General features: G+C 39.7%; 1 protein-coding gene across 5 annotated transcripts in view; it reads left to right on the top strand.

Annotated features, from left to right (window-relative positions):
- The window catches only part of LOC148186666 (uncharacterized), a 35,994-nt gene that overhangs the window by 11,454 nt on the left and 6,906 nt on the right, over positions 1–17,634 (top strand). For 4 of the 5 annotated variants that reach the window (XR_015779434.1, XR_015779435.1, XM_088090253.1 and 1 more), the window contains one exon: positions 182–378. Coding sequence is in view for 2 of the 5 variants with exons in the window: in XM_088090253.1 (XP_087946379.1) it covers positions 182–378 (197 nt within the window). In the remaining 3 variants the exon portion in view is untranslated. The remainder of the gene's footprint in view (positions 1–181; positions 379–17,634) is intronic. The other variant, XR_015779436.1, reaches the window with a different exon arrangement.

Raw genomic sequence — 17,634 nt, 5'->3', positions numbered from 1 at the left:
TCTGCTCACTTGTTATGTGTTTGTAGATGACTTGCTAACGCCACAGTTAAGCCTACTTTCAGGAGTCCCTCAGTTTTGCTTAGAGTTGGAGGGAGTTAATCTGTGAATCTGAATCGGAATATGCTCTTATTTTGGTGAACAGTGAACTGACCTGTGTCCACATTGCGTTTTATTTTGGCAGGCTGACGGCACCTTTTCAGTTGTTCCCTACAAGGAGAGGGCGTACGCAGCCCATCCATCCATCCATCCATCCATCCATCCATCCATCCATCCATCCATTTTCATCTGCTTATCGGAGGCCGGGTCACAGGGGCAGCAGACTAAGCAAAGCACTCCAGCAACGCTTTCCTCCTGGGGATGACACTAATGCTGTTGCTGGTAAGTGTTGAACACCATGATTTTGGGTTGTATTTGGGGTGGGGTTTTTTTTTTTTGTGTGTGTGTTTTTTTTTTAATTCATTATCTGTTTTTTTTTTTAAAGTGCACACTTGTGCTTGTGTTTTATTGTTCTTTTGTTGTGAAAATTTACAACCGGGGAGAAATGTAAAGACACATTCGCTCCCTTGCTCCTTTCCACTGGAGTTACACCCCTAGATTTCGTTACTTTCTGCCCGAGTCTTGCAATTGGCACCGTGGCTAAGTACAGCTATTAACTTGCACTCTGCTGTAAGCATCATCATTGCTGTTGTGCACTTTCAGATGTTTTTCGGCTGGTATTAGGACATTGTTTCCATTTTTTTTCACTTCTTCTTTTTTCTTTTTTTTGCTGGCACCTTCTCTACTGCCCTGCTCCTCTCTCTTGTTCGATCATTTGTCCTGCAGGCTGTGCCACATTTTCTTAAGTGTGTCTTGGTCAAATCACTTTTAAGTGATTTAGAAAAAGTTAAACTGCAACAGTTTCAGACAAAAAATACAGGCTTGGTTTAAAAAAGGCCTTTATGGAGTCTGCATTTGGTGATTATAGAGTAAAGTTTTGACAGCATTTTGGTTGCAGGATGCTCATCTAGCTACACAGCATGGTGACCCATTCATGGAAAGAGCAAGCTCAAATCCTTCGATGTGCCCAATTTCAAAAACTGATAAGATCAATGACAAGTGACAGTGTGGCAGAACTGGTTCATTTAAAAAAAAAAAAGAAAGTTTAAAAAAAGCACATTAGCATTGTATATCATTACTAGTAGAGTGGAGTTACAAATTACTGTGCACATTATATCTGGGGGACAATGTCAGTAAAGGCGAATAAAATACTTATCACTTGTGAATGCGCTACACGAAACAGACATGGGGGCGTAATTTCTAAATCACACGACGTCCTCTGGTAAAGTAGGGCTTTACTCTTGTTTTACTTTCCTGTCATTAGCTGACTCTTAAAATGACAGCCAGTGTTACTGGGTTTCACATTAACATTCATAGCTATGAATGTTACGATCCTTTAAAAGTCTCTGACATGCACGTCTTTGAAAACTGCTCTTATGCCTCTAAATTGCAGATTGTCTCTTTATTGGGGTTACTGAGGTTGGAAAAAAGCAACGTCTGATGGAGAACCTCTATAAAAAAATGTGACTGTTTAAAAAGTCCATTATCTGCTATTTAAAAGTTACTGGCTTTGTGAAAATTCCTTATCGAATCTCTTTTGGATTTTAAATGTCCCAGCTGGTGAAGTGGAATTTGGCTTTTGGCAGAAGTAATGGCACGATGATGACTGCACAGGCCTGTTGTTTTTATAGTGAAATCTGTGTTATTAAAGTCTGGTAACATTTGTTTTAATAATAGCAGACACTGACCCTATTACTGAATCATTTAAGCTCAGTTTACATTTCATTTTAGCAATTTTACATTAATAAGCTTTTTGTTTGTTTTCCTGTGGATGACACTCAGTGTAATTTAGACTACAGGGTTGTTAAACTGCTCCAAAAACTCTTATGTTGTTTGACTCTCATACCTTTCAGTTTAGCTATGAACTTTATAAGTCGACCGTCAGCCAGTTGCAATATGTTTTTGTTTGTTTTTGTCATTTAATGCGAGCACAGTCTCAAATTAATTTTCCCCAGTGGAATCCCCCTTAAGTGTACACTCACACACTGAACTTTTGAACAATAGTACAGTTCTTCTTCTTGCTGTCTCTTACCTTCTGTCTCTCTTTTATTCTTTCTGTACCTGCTCAACATTTCCTCATAAAACATAGCATCTTACCAAAATGCAAATACAAAGCTTCATTACGGTATCTAACAAAATAATTCCCCCCGAATAATGTCACATAGCTAATGTAAAGTCACATACCTTATGTAGATTAGGTTTTGGTAAGTTAAAATATATAGGTTAGGTTTAGGAAAAGCAGCATAGTTGGGCATCTTAAGGTTGAGTAAAGTCATGTAGGTTTAGGTAAGTAAAGTTACATAGATTAGGTTTAGGTAAATAAAGTCAAGTAGGCTAGGTTTAGGTAGGACTAAGTAAAGTTATGTGGGCTTAGGTCAGTAAAGTCACATAGACTAGGTTTAGGTAAGTAAAGTTACGTAGTTTAAGGTAAGTAAAGTTACAGAGGTTTCGGTAAGTAGTTACGTCTGCTAGGTTTAGGCAAGTAAAGTTATGTCTGCTAGGTCTTGTTAAGTTTAGATATGTAGGTAAGTTTTACATAAAGAATCACGGTGATGACGTACCTTGAAATAACTCAAAGGTTACTGGTTTCACACGGATCCAAACACCAGTCTCCTGACACCGACTTTTGGTCTTGATACTTAAAGAAGTTCCTGTCTTTACTCCTGTAACTGCATTGGTCGCTTGATCGCAGCAGTCTTGATTTTGTGGGTTATATACAACTTCTAGGGCATTGCTTTTCGTAGGTATATGTATGAACAGTGGGTGAGAATAGCCTGACCTGTTCTGGTCACGTATACAGTCATGAAAAGCAGGATTTCATAAAATTTGGTCTCTCCTTCACCTGCTGTACCACCTGCAGATACATCGCTTTTTCTTTTCAATTTTCTTCTCAGTGGAAGTAAAAGAATTCGCTCCACATTTCACACACCTTACAATTTCCTTAGACTGGGGCTTGTGCTGAAAGATATATAATAACCTTAATTTGAATGTACCGCATGACCTGACAAGATTGGAGCGGAGCCATGTCTGCCTCCCATTTAGTTTGAATTTTGACAATTTGTCAGGGATTAATCAGTTTGGAAATCCTTGAAATGTAAGTTTGCAGGGCTGTTGGTAGATGGAATGTATTACAGTGATACTTGCCAAGCTGTTCAGGCAAGCTCGAACTCAGAGCAGACCGAGGCGAGGAGGAGGAGGAGGAGGAGGAGGAGGAGGAGGTGGAGGAGGTGGGGGTCGGTTAAAGGAGACAGAAAAAGACAAGAGATGAAAAAAAATCTGCAGACTTGTATTGGCAAATGTAATGAAGATAAAGTTGCATGTCTGATATTAAGGGTAGATAGGAAGTTACAGAGGGAGAATTAAATGCACACAGCATCTTTCTAAGAAAAAGGTCTTGACACTTACAAGGCCTTCTCAGAATTTGCCTGTTTGCCGAGCAGAAACCAGCTGTCCCCCAAATGCTCTCTAGCTCTTGTGTTTCTCTCACTCTTACTCATCCTCCTTGTCTGTCACACAGGCAAACATTGACACACTCTCTCCTCTATCTCTGCACAATCAGTGCTCTGTACTCTCTGCACACTTCCTGAAAGTTAAACCCAGTCCTCCTGAGTTTAAACCCCACATTTTGTGGCCCTCAAATCCCTAAAACCTTCCATTTTGCAAACACCTGCACATTTCTCTCAGTATTTGTAGGCTGAGACTGGACTTTATCCGCATCAAGGTGTTACTTTGAGTAAGGTGTTGACATAGGCCATAGCAACAGGACTTTCTCAATAATCACAATTTGCATAGCTTGTTTTAAAGTCAGAGTTCTGTGACTAATGACTTGTTTTATTCTTTTGTATGTCAGGGTAACTGACAGTATTACTGTCAACGTTTTCGGAACAGGAACAGCAGGTTTATTAAAAAAAGCTGAGCTCATAATAGCTCTGACTTCTTTTTCACTGAAGAATGTTTTTGGAGGACAGAAACAGGAGGAGAGTTCAAACCATATGTCAGTTTAAATGTTGCAGTCTCTTTGCTGTTTTCAGCATTAATAGTAGTAATAATAGTCCTTAGAACCATTTACAAGATTACAGATGTTAAACTGTAAACTTGTGTGGCTATGCAATGCTTTCTTGTTTCTTTAGATTTTCATAAGTGTTGTATTTACAATTGATATTTTTAGGTGTTTCATTTCCTGTTGCCACTTACTTTTATTAGTTTCCCCTCTGGGATAAAGTTGCAATCAAAAATTGATCAGTTGTCAGCTACTAAATTAATCACCCTTTGTCTCATAATCTATTAATTGGTTTGAGTAATTAAAAAATTCAAAAAATTATCTGGTTCCAGATTCTTCACTGTGAATATTTATGGACTAAAACACTCAATACGGATTTTGTGCATGTACATTTGTAAATGTACATTTTTTTTCTGGAAAATGAACTAGTATCTTCAGGTATAAATGGAGTGAAATATAAAGTACATTTACCTATGATATGTAGTGAGGTAGAAATGTAGTAGCAGAGAAAATGAAAGTACAAAAAATCTTGTATATAAGTACAATACTTGAGTGGATGTACTTTTACATCATCATAATTGGGTGTACAGACCACTTAAAGTGTTCTGTGAATTTATCTACATGGTAAACAGCAACAGCATCCTACAGCTTTACACATTAACTTAAAAAATGTATCGCCAGAATAGAGCTTCAGCTAACAAAAATGTTCATTGCCAATTTTAATGTTGATTATTTTCTCAATTTAGCCATTAGTTGAATGGTGAACAGTTTCTATTAGTGTTTCCCAAAACTCAAGATGATGTCCTCAAATGTCTTGTTTTGTCCACAACCCAACAATATAAAATTTATTGCTAAGTCCTTTAAAAATTATTTTTTTTAAGTGAAAAAAATCCAGTATTTTCAGTTTAAGTATTTTCTGAAAAATAATTATTCCAAATTCTAGTGAAGCAACCTGCCATATTCTTTCTTGTTTCAAGCTACACTAGGCTTCATGTCTCAGTTGTTGGACATTTTTAACAAGTTGATTTTAATAAAAAACAGAAATCCCCTTGATGCAATAACTTTTACATAAGATTTTGAGGTCAGTATTTTTAAAGTATGATCTTACTACCTTGACTCAAGTAACAGCATGGCTCTGAATCCCCTTTTTTATCACTGCCCACACAGTTTACAGTAAGATGTGAGAGATATTCAGAATTTGGCACCAGAAAGACTCTTTGCTCTTTTAATCCTTGACTTTATAACCTGGTTAATTAATTTACGTGACAAAAATCTCTCTTACATGTTGTCTGTGTCATCTGTTCTTCTGTGTGTTCACTGCTCAGACATCCAGGCCTGACTGGTGGAAGCTAAATTTTAAACCTCTCTGCTCTGTCGACTCTCTCTTCTTTCATCTTTCTTTATTATCTGTTGGTTTTCCTCACCCCTCCCTCCTCTCTCATATTTTCATCTGGCAGTTTGATTAAAGGCTACACCAAAAGTTCGGCTTTGGATGAGTCCCAATTTCACAGAGGTTTACAGCGGACCAAGGCCAGGTGATTTACAGTGGGAAGACGCCCTCCGTCTTTCCGCAACAGAACAGTTGAAACAGCTGGAGGTTGGATATCAGTAATGTTGTGTCTTTAGCAGAGAGCATACTGGACAGTATTCATGAAAAGTTGGCGTGAGCGTGTTTGATCGATGTGTCTGTGTGTCTCTGGGCTCTGATAAACCACACTAACAGTCAGAGGTTGTTTGCCAAAGGGCCGTCCTTGAACTTCTTTGGTGTACTTTTTGTGGTGTGTCCGGTGCTGTTGGCCCAAGTCATCATTCATTAGGCAGCTGGAGAGGAAGCGCTTGTTGACTTTCTCTTCAGCCTATAAAATGAGTGATTTCACCTTATTATTTTTGCGCCCTTGTTTTATTTTATTTTCCAAAGGCAAGAGATCACAGGCAACATGAGTGCAAAGCAATACTCAATGCCTCTGGGAACCCAAATCCACCCAAAACATTCTTAATATGTAATTTAGGGTTTTACATGCATAATATAAAAAAAAAAAAATTATCAGCCATTCGCCTCAATTCAAATTTGAAATGTTGTCATTTTATTTTTTCACATTTTCCTGAGGGTAGGTTGATTTGGGGCGTGGTTATCCCCAATTCATATCTTTAACTCTAATACAAAAGACGGATAGATACTGTGAGGCTAAGCAAGCACCAAACTCCATGGATGAAAAATGAAGCAATGTAGAAGTGCAAAAAAAACCAAAAACCCAAAAAACAAAACTGCAGTTCCTTCAATGCACCCCTGAAACTGGCTCCAAACACAGCCAGTCCCCAAAGACCTCCGTATTAAAATGTCCATATCACCAATTTAAAGTTAGGCTATGCATAAGTGGGTGGCTGCGATGAGTGACAAGTGGGTGGCGTCCATTGACGAGTCACTATAAGGTACCAAAGTTAATCAGGTAACGCAGCTTTGGCTTAACTCCTGGATTCACAGAGTATAGGCGTAGTCGTAGCTGATGCTAATTTAGTGTGTTTTCAATCCATGAAAGTTAAATTTGACATTTCGGTCATTTAAAAAAATCTTGTTCAGCCTAAAAGACCCTCTAAGGAGGTGCATGTTCAGTTTTTCTAGCAAGCGCATTACGTTTTGTGGTTTTATGGCCTGTTTTTTTGCTTGTGAAAACTAGCATTAGAATAAGCATTATCACAGATAACCATAGGCTGTATCAGCACTGTGCTAACCAAGCTTACAGTTAACATCATAGGGCACCCTCTCAGTGCTGGCTCCAAAAATCCAAGATGACTACAGCCAAAATAACAGACGGGGTGTAAGTTAGTTAGCCAGACATGCTAATGATTGTAGTTTATGTTGGAGTGTATACATATGCAGTTTATCCATTTCTTATTGTTATTTTTGTGTTTTTTTGTGTTGGAAAGGCTGATAGAAAAATATATGAATAAATGCTATCTCCGCAGCCACACCGGTTTAACAAATCCGAAGTCTGACTGACGTCCTGTGCTATGTACAATTATATGCTATGATTGCTGTTAGAGGTAGGGCCTGAAGGCATGGTCAGTTCATCCTCTAATAATAAGCCATTTAGACTTAAAATAAACATGTTTTTACTATTCTTTCAGTACATGTCAAGACTTGACTTTCACTCAATGCCCAACATGATTTTAGAATGACTGCAAATGCATTCATAATTGCTGTTTTGACTATCTATAGATCTTAGTGCACACACCCATCATTTAGCCTATAAACTGAAGTGCACCGTCAGAGGCAATCTGTGTAAGTGCTCGATGATATCTCTCACTGTACGTGAGGCATGCAGCTACTTTGAATAGAGGTTGATGCACTACAGCATCAAACTGAGGTTTGTTTTAACTGCCAACTTGGCTAACACACCACAGTTATATAAAGGCTAATGGCTTCAGCGTGTGCATTTAGTCTGTGATGTACAGGCTATTGTTCAGCACATTCATGTAATTGGACAACTCCTTGTCCTTGTGCAAGCCTGTGCGTGTAAGTGTTGAATATGTGTTTGTATGTTTGTGCCTGCCTCTCCCCGATCATGACATTTCACTGTAATGGACTGAATAGATGCTGAGCCTGTTTGAACTTAAATACATCTGTATGTTATGCTTAAATGTCAATGTCTTATATAACACAGATGTTCTTACAATACTTGTAGACATTTTTGTATGGCTTTTTAAAAAAGTTTAGAATTGTTCTTTTTGCTTCTTTTTTATTTTGGTTTTGTAACACATCCAACTATATCATTTTACAGCTAAACTGTACACTAAAACACATTTCTGAAAACATTTGAAATGAGAAATAGACAATACAGTAATAGAATATTAATTCATATTTGATCAGCGCCGACTAATTTGACGGTTTGTCCACAGTTCACCTGCTGTGATTGACATGATTGACTGCTGTGTTGGAGAATCCTTGACTGTGATTGGTTGTTTATTGTGAGCCACAGTAGACTTTAACAAATGCCATCGAAGGCCTTAGGAGGAGCAGAAACATGTTTTGTTTTTTTCGTTTTTTTCTTGTGGATATACAGGGTTCCATAGTCATGGAAAACCAAGAAAAATCATGAAATTCCAAGCCTGGAAAAATTCATGGAATTACCAAAAATCATTAAAAGTTTGGGAACAGTCATGGAATTTTCTTGTGTGTAATGAAATTGTTTCAGTAGTTTTCGACAGATAATCCACAATGCAATGTAACATAACGGCAAATTTTTTTTCCTGTAGCTGACAACATAGCATACCTGTAATACTGGTCGATGTTTGACAGCATGATGTTTACCATTACATGCATTTCCTCATTGTCCAGGCTACATAATGTCATTTTAAGCTGAAATTATGTTTGAATAAATTTTGAATCTGATGTGCTTGAAAAATTTCAGGCAAGTTGAAAAAATGAAATATGGGTCTTTGAAAAGTCATGGAAAATTGGTCCATGAAAATGTGTGGGAACCCTGGATATAGTGACACTTTCAGCAAATAATAATAATCTAAATTCTCATTAAAAGTAGTGATGGCGATCATGTGATACAACCGATAGCTTCAGTTACAGCTACAAATCAGAGAGGAGAATATAAGCAGTTTTACAAAGAGACGAGTACATTAACAGTGCGTCATGAAGAATGTTTGATGCACCTCGGCTTTGATTAATAACTATGAAGGACCAACACTGTGTTTTTTGCACCCTGAGGTGCTGATTCTCTCTGTAAAAAATACCTGCATGCATATTCTTTATTTTTTTGGCTGTTGTACAAGAACACGCACTAGATCAGCAGATCTATCGCTCCCTGTAGATGGATGCTCATGTGATTAGATAGCTACCATGCTACCATCTGGCAAACATCTGGATGAAGACTGTGCTTTGAGAACACCATTTGGCTTTTTCCAGCTATAAACCTGATGTAGGAAGGAGTATTAAGACAACTTTATCAGACCTTATTGGCTTATCACTTGTTCACTTATCCATCTTTGCTGCCCCCATACTTCAGGTTAAACATCTTTATAGATTGCTCTTTTGAATGGCAATGTGTTATAATAACCAGCTTTTTAAACATTTTGTGCTCATACTGCATCATAGAGAGGTTGATTATATTCTGATGGTACTGCAAGTTTTGCTGTGTGTAGCATATGTGTGTTATTAAGTGTCCATAAGCTCTTACTTGCAAGTGCTGTTCCTGCCAAATTATGCCACACTGAAAAAATCTGGGACTTTTTGGGCTTTGCTGCAATGTGATTTTGGCACTAGTCTCGCAAAGCCAGACCTTTCTCGGGCTGTGCCAGGGCTGGAGAGAGGTCTGCCTGGACCCATTAAAATTCGACACCAAGGGGAAAAAAATGCTCTGGCTTGTTCCTTAGCTTCTCACTTTTCACTGAGCCCAGGATGCAGCCTTGCAAAACAAGTGTCAAGAATGAAATTTTTGGTGTAGAGGCGAGCATTAGCATTAAAATGGTTAAATCCATGGTGGCCTTTAGCTCAACAGGTGTGCGTCACATGTTGACTAAGTCCTTTACAAATGATTTAAAAAAAAGATTTAATTCCTACAAAACAAAACAGTATATAAGACAATAATAGACATTTTAGGGTGTAGCTAGCCAGTCAAGAAGTTGTTGTTGTTTCATGTGCAGTACCAAAACAAAGTGTGGAGACAGATCTTGTTTTGCAAGATTAGTTTCAGTTAGTGACGGTAAAATGCAGGTCGCTTGTTACCTGGGAACAAACTGATGACTTTTTGGGAAAAAAAGAGGACAAAATATGAGAGACCTCTCTTCTTTGTCCAGCATGTAAATCTGGGAATCCTAGAATAGCAAAGGAGTGAGCTGCTCTACTCTCCCTGTGAGTGGCTTGTAGTCGTTGCTTTTGTCTGGGTTACTGTAAGGGTACGAATGTCAGGAAAAGCCAATCAGAGTAAGGCAGAGTAAGGTGGGCCAGTCCTTCACCATCATAGGATTTGCAAGTTTGCTTTTGGCACTCTATTGACTCAGTAAGCTTTAGCACTACAATTCAAAGCACTATTCATATATAGGTGGTGGAATATTGCACTTGTAGTAGTGAAAATAATGATGACGATAGGATGACAATAACAGTACACACTGTACTTGTAGTATTGATGATTTTGATGTTGATTATGATGACAGGGTGACAGTAATAGTACATGTTGTGCTTGTGTGCTATATTGCAGCATCTGCGTTTTAGCACTGGTCCCGATGCTGCATTATTATGACTGTCATCACCGGTTGAAGTTGATGTATACTATACTGAAAATGGTCTATGTTATTAGGAGATGTTTGTCATATTTAACACTCACTAAATTTTTATAGGCCCTATGGAGTTAGGGTGGACACTTATTGATCTGCTAGGTAGGTGCAAGTCATCTTGTTTACAAATTAATGTCAGCTGTGTCGTATTGTTTGTACTTTATGTGTTTTTATTATGTTTTTACACTTGCTGCAACACAAATTGCCCTCTGGGACAAATAATAAATTGAATTTAAATTTTAAAACGGAAGCAGGACAGTATTGCTTCGGAAAGATGTTGACCACTCTCTGGTCTTTACCCAGTTAGCCCCGAGTTAGCGGCTTCATTTTGAGCCGTAAAAACCTCTTTATCATTGTTAACTATGACCAAGCTGTGCTGACACTGCTTGACAATGATGGTAATGGAGCTAACAGTGATAGTTAACAATGCTAATGCTATCTGATTGTGTCACCTCACCTCTAATCCGTGAAGCGCTCTCTATCACCCAAGATCCAGATCATCCACTCCACCAGCACTTCATCCCCCTCCCTTCTCGATGTAGGCATAGACTACCCATGTGCAGAAGGGCCCATTGACCTTAAAAAATGATAACTTAACGTCTGCTTTCTATTTTTTTTTTGTTTGCTTTTTTTCTACAGACTTTCAGCCACATCTTATGTTGTGGCTCATGGAGTTTCCTCGGTTGTCACAGACAATGCTCTACTGTATCTCCATGACAACCGAGCAAACTCCATTCCTTGAGTCCATGACCATGAGATGCTATTAACTTCGTAAAAGGCCAGTGTGTGACTTTGAGTTCAGTGTTTTAGTAGTTTTTGTGAAACTAGTGTTTAAGGTCAAACATGAACTTTCAAGCCTAACATAAAATGCTTTTATATATGTTGTTTTGTCACTTAAACAAGGTTTTTCTAGTTTAAATGCAATAAAATGTCCAGAGCTGATTGATCTGTTTATTCACCAAAAGTGATCCCCAGTTTTGTCTTTTAATACCGCTAATATTATACACAGTAAATCTCTCTCTGTCAGCATTGCGAACAGCATGTCCCTCAGGATTGCCATAAAATATAATAAAGAGTAACAAACATGTCGGCTGACACAACAGCGGTCATGGGAACTTTGTCTGAAAGCAGCAATTTCCGAAGCCTGTAAATGTTTGACGGCTGGCGTGTGGGGGCTTTGTCATCACAGCGAATGGAAAATGTTGTTCTTATCACTGCGTTGGTTAGCCCCAGGCAGTGTAGCATGTGGCATTAATGTGGATGTGTCACCGCATTCACTCAGAGCTCAGTGAGTAATGAGGAACTCCCTAACTGTTAAACGGCTTGCAAACAGATTTCTTCGAACTTGATTTACTACTTGGCAGTTCTTCTTTTTTGTTCCCTTTCCCACACCCTCTCCTTCCCTCCTTCTCTCCCTCCACACCTTACTCACTTTCATTTCCATCTTTCTTTTCTCATCTAAACAAATTAGGAAGCAAATGAGGAGGGAGGAGTGATATGGGTGATGAGGCATGCCAGAATGTCAACAGATGACAAGCGGTGCAGATGGGGGGAAGAGAAGGAGAGGAAAAGAGAGAGAGAGAGAGAACGTGATGAAAAGAGAAAAGTATTCCCTGAAAGGCCAGACCTGAAAAGAAATGATTAATGAGGCCAGATGTTAGGCTTCTTTTAGCATGAATCATCGCATTCCCCATGACAAAGCAAAAACGGCCCCCCTCATTTCCCCAAACATAGACGCAGCAGGCAAATTACTTCCCCGACTTTAGACAATAGAGACGAATCCACTACTTTTCTGGCTTGAGCAACTTCCTCCTTGCCAGGTCAGGACAGTATATTGGCTAAATGTTTTAGGCTTTTGTTTCATGCTGACATCACTTTATTCCAATCTATATCCCAATGGAAAAAAACAGGGTTTCTTAAATAGATACACTCAGGCAGAACCACTTCAGAGTGGCTTGTTTGCCTGACCAAGCTAATTATCGCATGCAGGCAATCAAGTGGGTATGAATCTACAGAGCCTCGACGATGATGTGAGAACACAATAGATCCTTCAGAGACACATTTACCCGCCACAGAAGCTTGACATCCTTTAAGAAAGCAATGCAGCTCAGCTGGTGTACCAACAATGTCAGCCTGGCATCTTTGATTGATTGAACATTTAGCAGCAAAATAAATACCAGAGTGGGACGAGATAAAACACAAGAAGGGAATTGCTTTTTCTGTGACCATGTTAATCAGATGTAATCTATATGTGGCTTGTTTTCACACAACATAGTTAGCATGCATGTTTGTATGTATTCTTTCCACTATCATTGCTTATTCTTATTCCCCTTGTCACTTTCTCAAGAGTGTACAGGCTGCAGTGATGTTAATCACATTAGCTTCAAGGTAAACTTCAAGTGCATATAAACACCAGACTCTGTAAATAATGGATGTAGCTACTGTGATGTCACCCATCGGCCATTGGAAAAAAAAAATTCACCCCTCACGCAGTTTTCTTGTATGTGGAAATTAGCTACAGGGACCAGAAAGACCAAAATCAGTTTTGTACCACAGTGTAAACATGTTTATTTTAGCTGTAAAGTTTTGGCTGTAACAACATGTTTTTTGGGATTGACTGGCTCTTGGTCATTCATTGAACTGCAGTTTTTGGCACTTTTGCATTGGCTTCATTTTTTAGCTTTGGAGGTTGCCACTTGATTAACACACATATTCAGATATCTATAGCTTAAAGACATCCCAAGAAACTTGCTCTTATCATTATATTTATGCCTTAAGATAAATGAGTAACACTTAATATTACATCCTGCGACTTACCAACATTTGCTGTGCAAGTTCTTGTAACTGCAATTACGGTATAAATCATTCTTCTAATTCTATCCCTGCTCCTTTGTTTCGCCGTACCTACATTTAAAGAATAATAATAAATGTCAGATAAGTGTTTTTCTGACGCTGTTTGGTACATCATGGAGGGGCTGCTTATTACAGCGGCCAACGCAAAATCATGAATGAAGGACCAATCTAGAGCCAGTGTTTTGTTTGTTTGTCTGTCCTGGGTAACTATTGAAACATGGTGGTGCAACATGGCAGACTTTGTGGACGAGGACCCACTCCCTTAGTCGACCTAAAAAACGTCTCATTCTAAGGTAACGAAAATGAACGATTCTTTTTTTCAGGTGCTAATACGCTAAAGAAAACGTACTTATTATGTGTCGTATTTCGTTTCTGCAAATATTACCCCCAACGTGCATGGAGGTGCGAGGGCTTGTTCATCGCTGCTTGCAGCTTTAATTAGGTTGCATTCCATTTCTGCAAATATATCTGTATTTACTTATGATGTTTTAGCTATCCTTCTACATCAGCTGTTTATGCTCCAGGATGGTGCTACCGTGATGTCCACAAATGCACCTGGTGGGATGACGCAGCATGTGGTTATGTTTAGATAACATGAGCACATGGCAACCAACTGCAGACTGCCAACAAACACACATGCTGGCATGGATGGTTAGAATTAGGCCTAAGAGGCATATGGGTAGGTGTAGAAAACCCCCACCACATCCACACGGGAAGTGAACACCAGACTTTGGCATCAAAGTCAGTTATTTGTGGGACCTATCCACCACCCTTCCCGCCCTGTAGGCGCCCTTGTGCTCCTTATATTACGTTGTTACTGGCTGCATTTCAACCTGACGCCTACCCTCTGCACTTCATGTGCACGCGACTGGTTCTGTCCAGTCATGTTCTCAAGTGACACAGCCCGTGCGCCTATCATGTGGACACGCCTGATGCCTCCTGGCCATCCACCATCGTATAATTACAATGCAACCGGTTCTGTCTCCCCGCGTTCTCAGCTGACGCCGTGCAGCGGCGTTCCTTATGGACTTGTAAGGTGTATTTTGGTGTCACGCACTTTCACCGAAAGCATTGACAAAGCAGAGGTATTTGATCAGTTCGGAATAAGAACGGGCTGATCCTACACACTGGACCTTTAATGACATGAGGAGATTTATGTCTGATTAGCAATGGCGGCAAGTTGCTGTGTTTCTCTGTCAGACTCGGCTTCCTTTTCAGTCGGTTGGTTAGGTCGTTACATGGGCTCCATGGTCCTTGGAGGATGTGTTTTGCTAATAACCCATGAGTAAAATGGGTCAGCCGTAAAACATCATCTGAAAGTGTTGTTAACTCCTCTTGTCAGAGAGCTCATTTCAAATCCTAAGTGGAACTCCACCAGCCCAATGCAACCTCCAGCACTAATAAAACATAAGAGGGACATAATGCACATAGCCAGAAGGCAGGCGGGCCTCAGTCGTCTCTGCGACTTAGTGTTGAGCCCTCGCCAACAGAGGAGGCCATCCATAATTAACCCTGCACTGTCAAGTCAAGGCAGCAGTCATAACATGTCCTCACATGTCAGTCTAACCTTTTTCCCCGCATCGTTTTCTCCGCCGTCAACTCATCACCCAGATCTGTCGTTCCCTACATAAGGACTGCTGTGAGAGAGGGCGAGGGAGAAGGCTTTGATCTGCCGTGTTTCCTTCACAGCGTCTCTCTCAAAGGCTTTGGACAGCAAATGATACTCGGAAGGGAGGGAGAAAAATGTGTTTCTCATTTGCTTTTGTTGAGGGTGATTTCTGTGATTTATTCCCTGTTAGTAAGAAGTGATTGAGCTGTTTGGCCATAGGGTAATCTTTGCTATCAACATCTGTTGTTCTCAGCAGAAAAGCAAAATATATTGTTTCGTTTTCCACTTCCTTCTCAGTATTCCCCTTTCATCTCTCTAAATCCTAATAAATCTTTGTATGAATAAAGATTTCATTAATTCCGGAGACGGGGAAATGGGCAATTAAAATGTGTGAATCAAAGCAGAGAAAGCGGAGAGGTATAGGGAGCACAATTGACTGAGTCAAAGGGTCAGAGAGGCTAAGTCAGAGAGAAAGAAGGAACAAGAAAAAGAGCAAGAGGCAGTGATTAAAAAGTGAAAGACGGAGATTGATTTGCGTGTCTTTGACTAGAAAGTGAAATAAGGGCCAATCAAATGTGTGAGGGAGAGTAAAGTGAGAGAATTGTAAGAGCAAGGGAGTCGAATCAGAGACAGGAGCCATATGGACACAGAGAGAATGATAACGAGTGAGATTTAAAGATTGATTCACCTTAAAATGAAATATAGAGATACAAAGTAGAAAAGAAGAAAAAAAATTAATCACAAGGATAAAATTGAAAAGTGCTTTTTAACCATGCTAACAGCATGGCTCAAGGGCTGGTTGGTTGTTCCAAAGACGATGAAGCTGTTTAATTTTGGCGATCACTGGACTTCCTCTCTTGTGCCATTAAATCAAATTATTTTGACAGACATTGTGATTGTCATATGAGTCTCAATTTTAGTAGATATGGTATTTTTCACATTTGATTTTCACAAAAAAAAAAGTACAAAATTATGTAATTTTTGCTGAGCCAAACAAGCTTGTTCCCTTTCGTTTGGATTATGATTTGTAGGTCAAGGCCTTTCTGGAGCTCTACTGCTGTTGCTGTTAGAAATTGAATTTTTTGTGATGTTATCAAAGTTGAACTATGATTACCTTGCAAGAACAGAAAACAAACTACAGCTTCCATGAAAATCGCTGCTATCTAGCCACTGGTTAGATGGAGAGGGAGGTTCATTTTTACATACTACCCACATTGTTTTGATACAAATCTGGTCTAAAATCGGTGAAGTATCCCTTCAAAGGTGGCTTTAAAAAAAAAAAAAAAAAAGCTGAAATAACTAACAATGATATGTGTTTTGTTTGGTTGTTTGCTTTTTAAACTTTTTATGTGGACAAGTCACTGGTGAGAGAGGCTCTCTATTCTGACGCTGGATTTTTGGTTATTAGCATTGTCACGAATTTTGAATTTTGAATTTGGTTTTCTTTCTCATAGGACAGCACCTACTACGCCTGAGTGCAGCCTCAGAGGGCGGTTAGCATGTCTATGCAGACTCTTAGTCACAGGTACAAGAACACAATCCTCGTATAAATCCTCCCTCATTACCAGCAGCCAACAGCACAGACGTGGCGAGGACAGAGGTTGGTACAGTGAAAAGTGGGTTAGAGTTCAAAGGGCCGAGGCGAGCAGGCACCGCTCTGATCTTTGGTGAGGGAGTTAAAACATTAACATTCACCCCGCACAGCCTGGCTTTACCCCCGCATCTCCTCAAAGACAGTGAGGAGGTTCATACAGTATGCAGAGGGGAGATGCACAGGGTGTGTGCGGCATATGTATTTGTTACTATTTGTTTGCTTGTGCTTCTAAACTGAGAGGAGATAATCATATATGTATGTATCATGCTGCATATATGGAGACAAATGACAGGAGGATAGAAAACAGACCCTATATAGTGTATATGGTCTTTATTTCCACGCCCACCGGCTCTATCAGTGGGATTACTGGAGTCCATTTATCATTCCATATGAGTGTGGTTTGCATGGGTAATTGTAAATTAAGTGGATTACTGTGCAGTATAGTCCCTGAGGGAATTAGAGAATCTCTGAATGGATGCAAAATCCTATCATACTGTAGCCAGCAGGTCCCACAGCAGCATCAGCACTTTCTGAAGCAATGATATCAGCATGAGCTCCTTTGATTGATACTGATTTAATATCTGCACGGTAGATTTAATGATACTGACTCTCATTATGTTTCGGCTCCCTGAAGTGGCGCCCATGTTTCAAGTGATTGGCACATTCAGCCCTAAAGTGTGCTTAAGAAATAGGTGTTTCGTGGGGAAGTACTTACTGTACATCCTTTCCTGAGCGGGAATATTCTCACTCTGCTCAGCCAAGACTGAGGTTTTGTCTTTAATCACAAAGTTGGAAAGTGAGTGAGGACAAAGTACATGTAAAGTTGCTCTTTCTGGGCTTTGCGTAAGACGAAATTACGAGACGCATTCTTTTCCTCCTGGCTTCAGTGGCCTTACACCATCCAAATCCCCCCCAAATCAAAATCCACCTCGAATGAATTGCGGTGGAATACAAATGAGCAGGCAGTGGCAGGGATTTCTGTTTTAATGAGGACAAAAACCTATCACCACATCTAACCTGAAACGCTTCATTTGCTGCTGCCTGCCAGCCGGGACTTCCCAGTAGAATTCCGGGGTTAAAATTGTAGAGTTTCAGCGCGGTTCGCTCAGGGCCCTGGCAACAAACGATGGCCTCCCTCCCACACCCCCGAACATTTAAACCCAGCTCAGTTTGCCCAAAGCAATCTCGGCTCGGGAGTCG

This window comes from Plectropomus leopardus, chromosome 17, assembly GCF_026936395.1.
Source record: "Plectropomus leopardus strain MGB_pleo_1.0 chromosome 17, ASM2693639v1, whole genome shotgun sequence".
Lineage (NCBI taxonomy): Eukaryota > Metazoa > Chordata > Actinopteri > Perciformes > Serranidae > Plectropomus > Plectropomus leopardus.
This window is presented reverse-complemented; position numbering and strand designations above follow the sequence as displayed.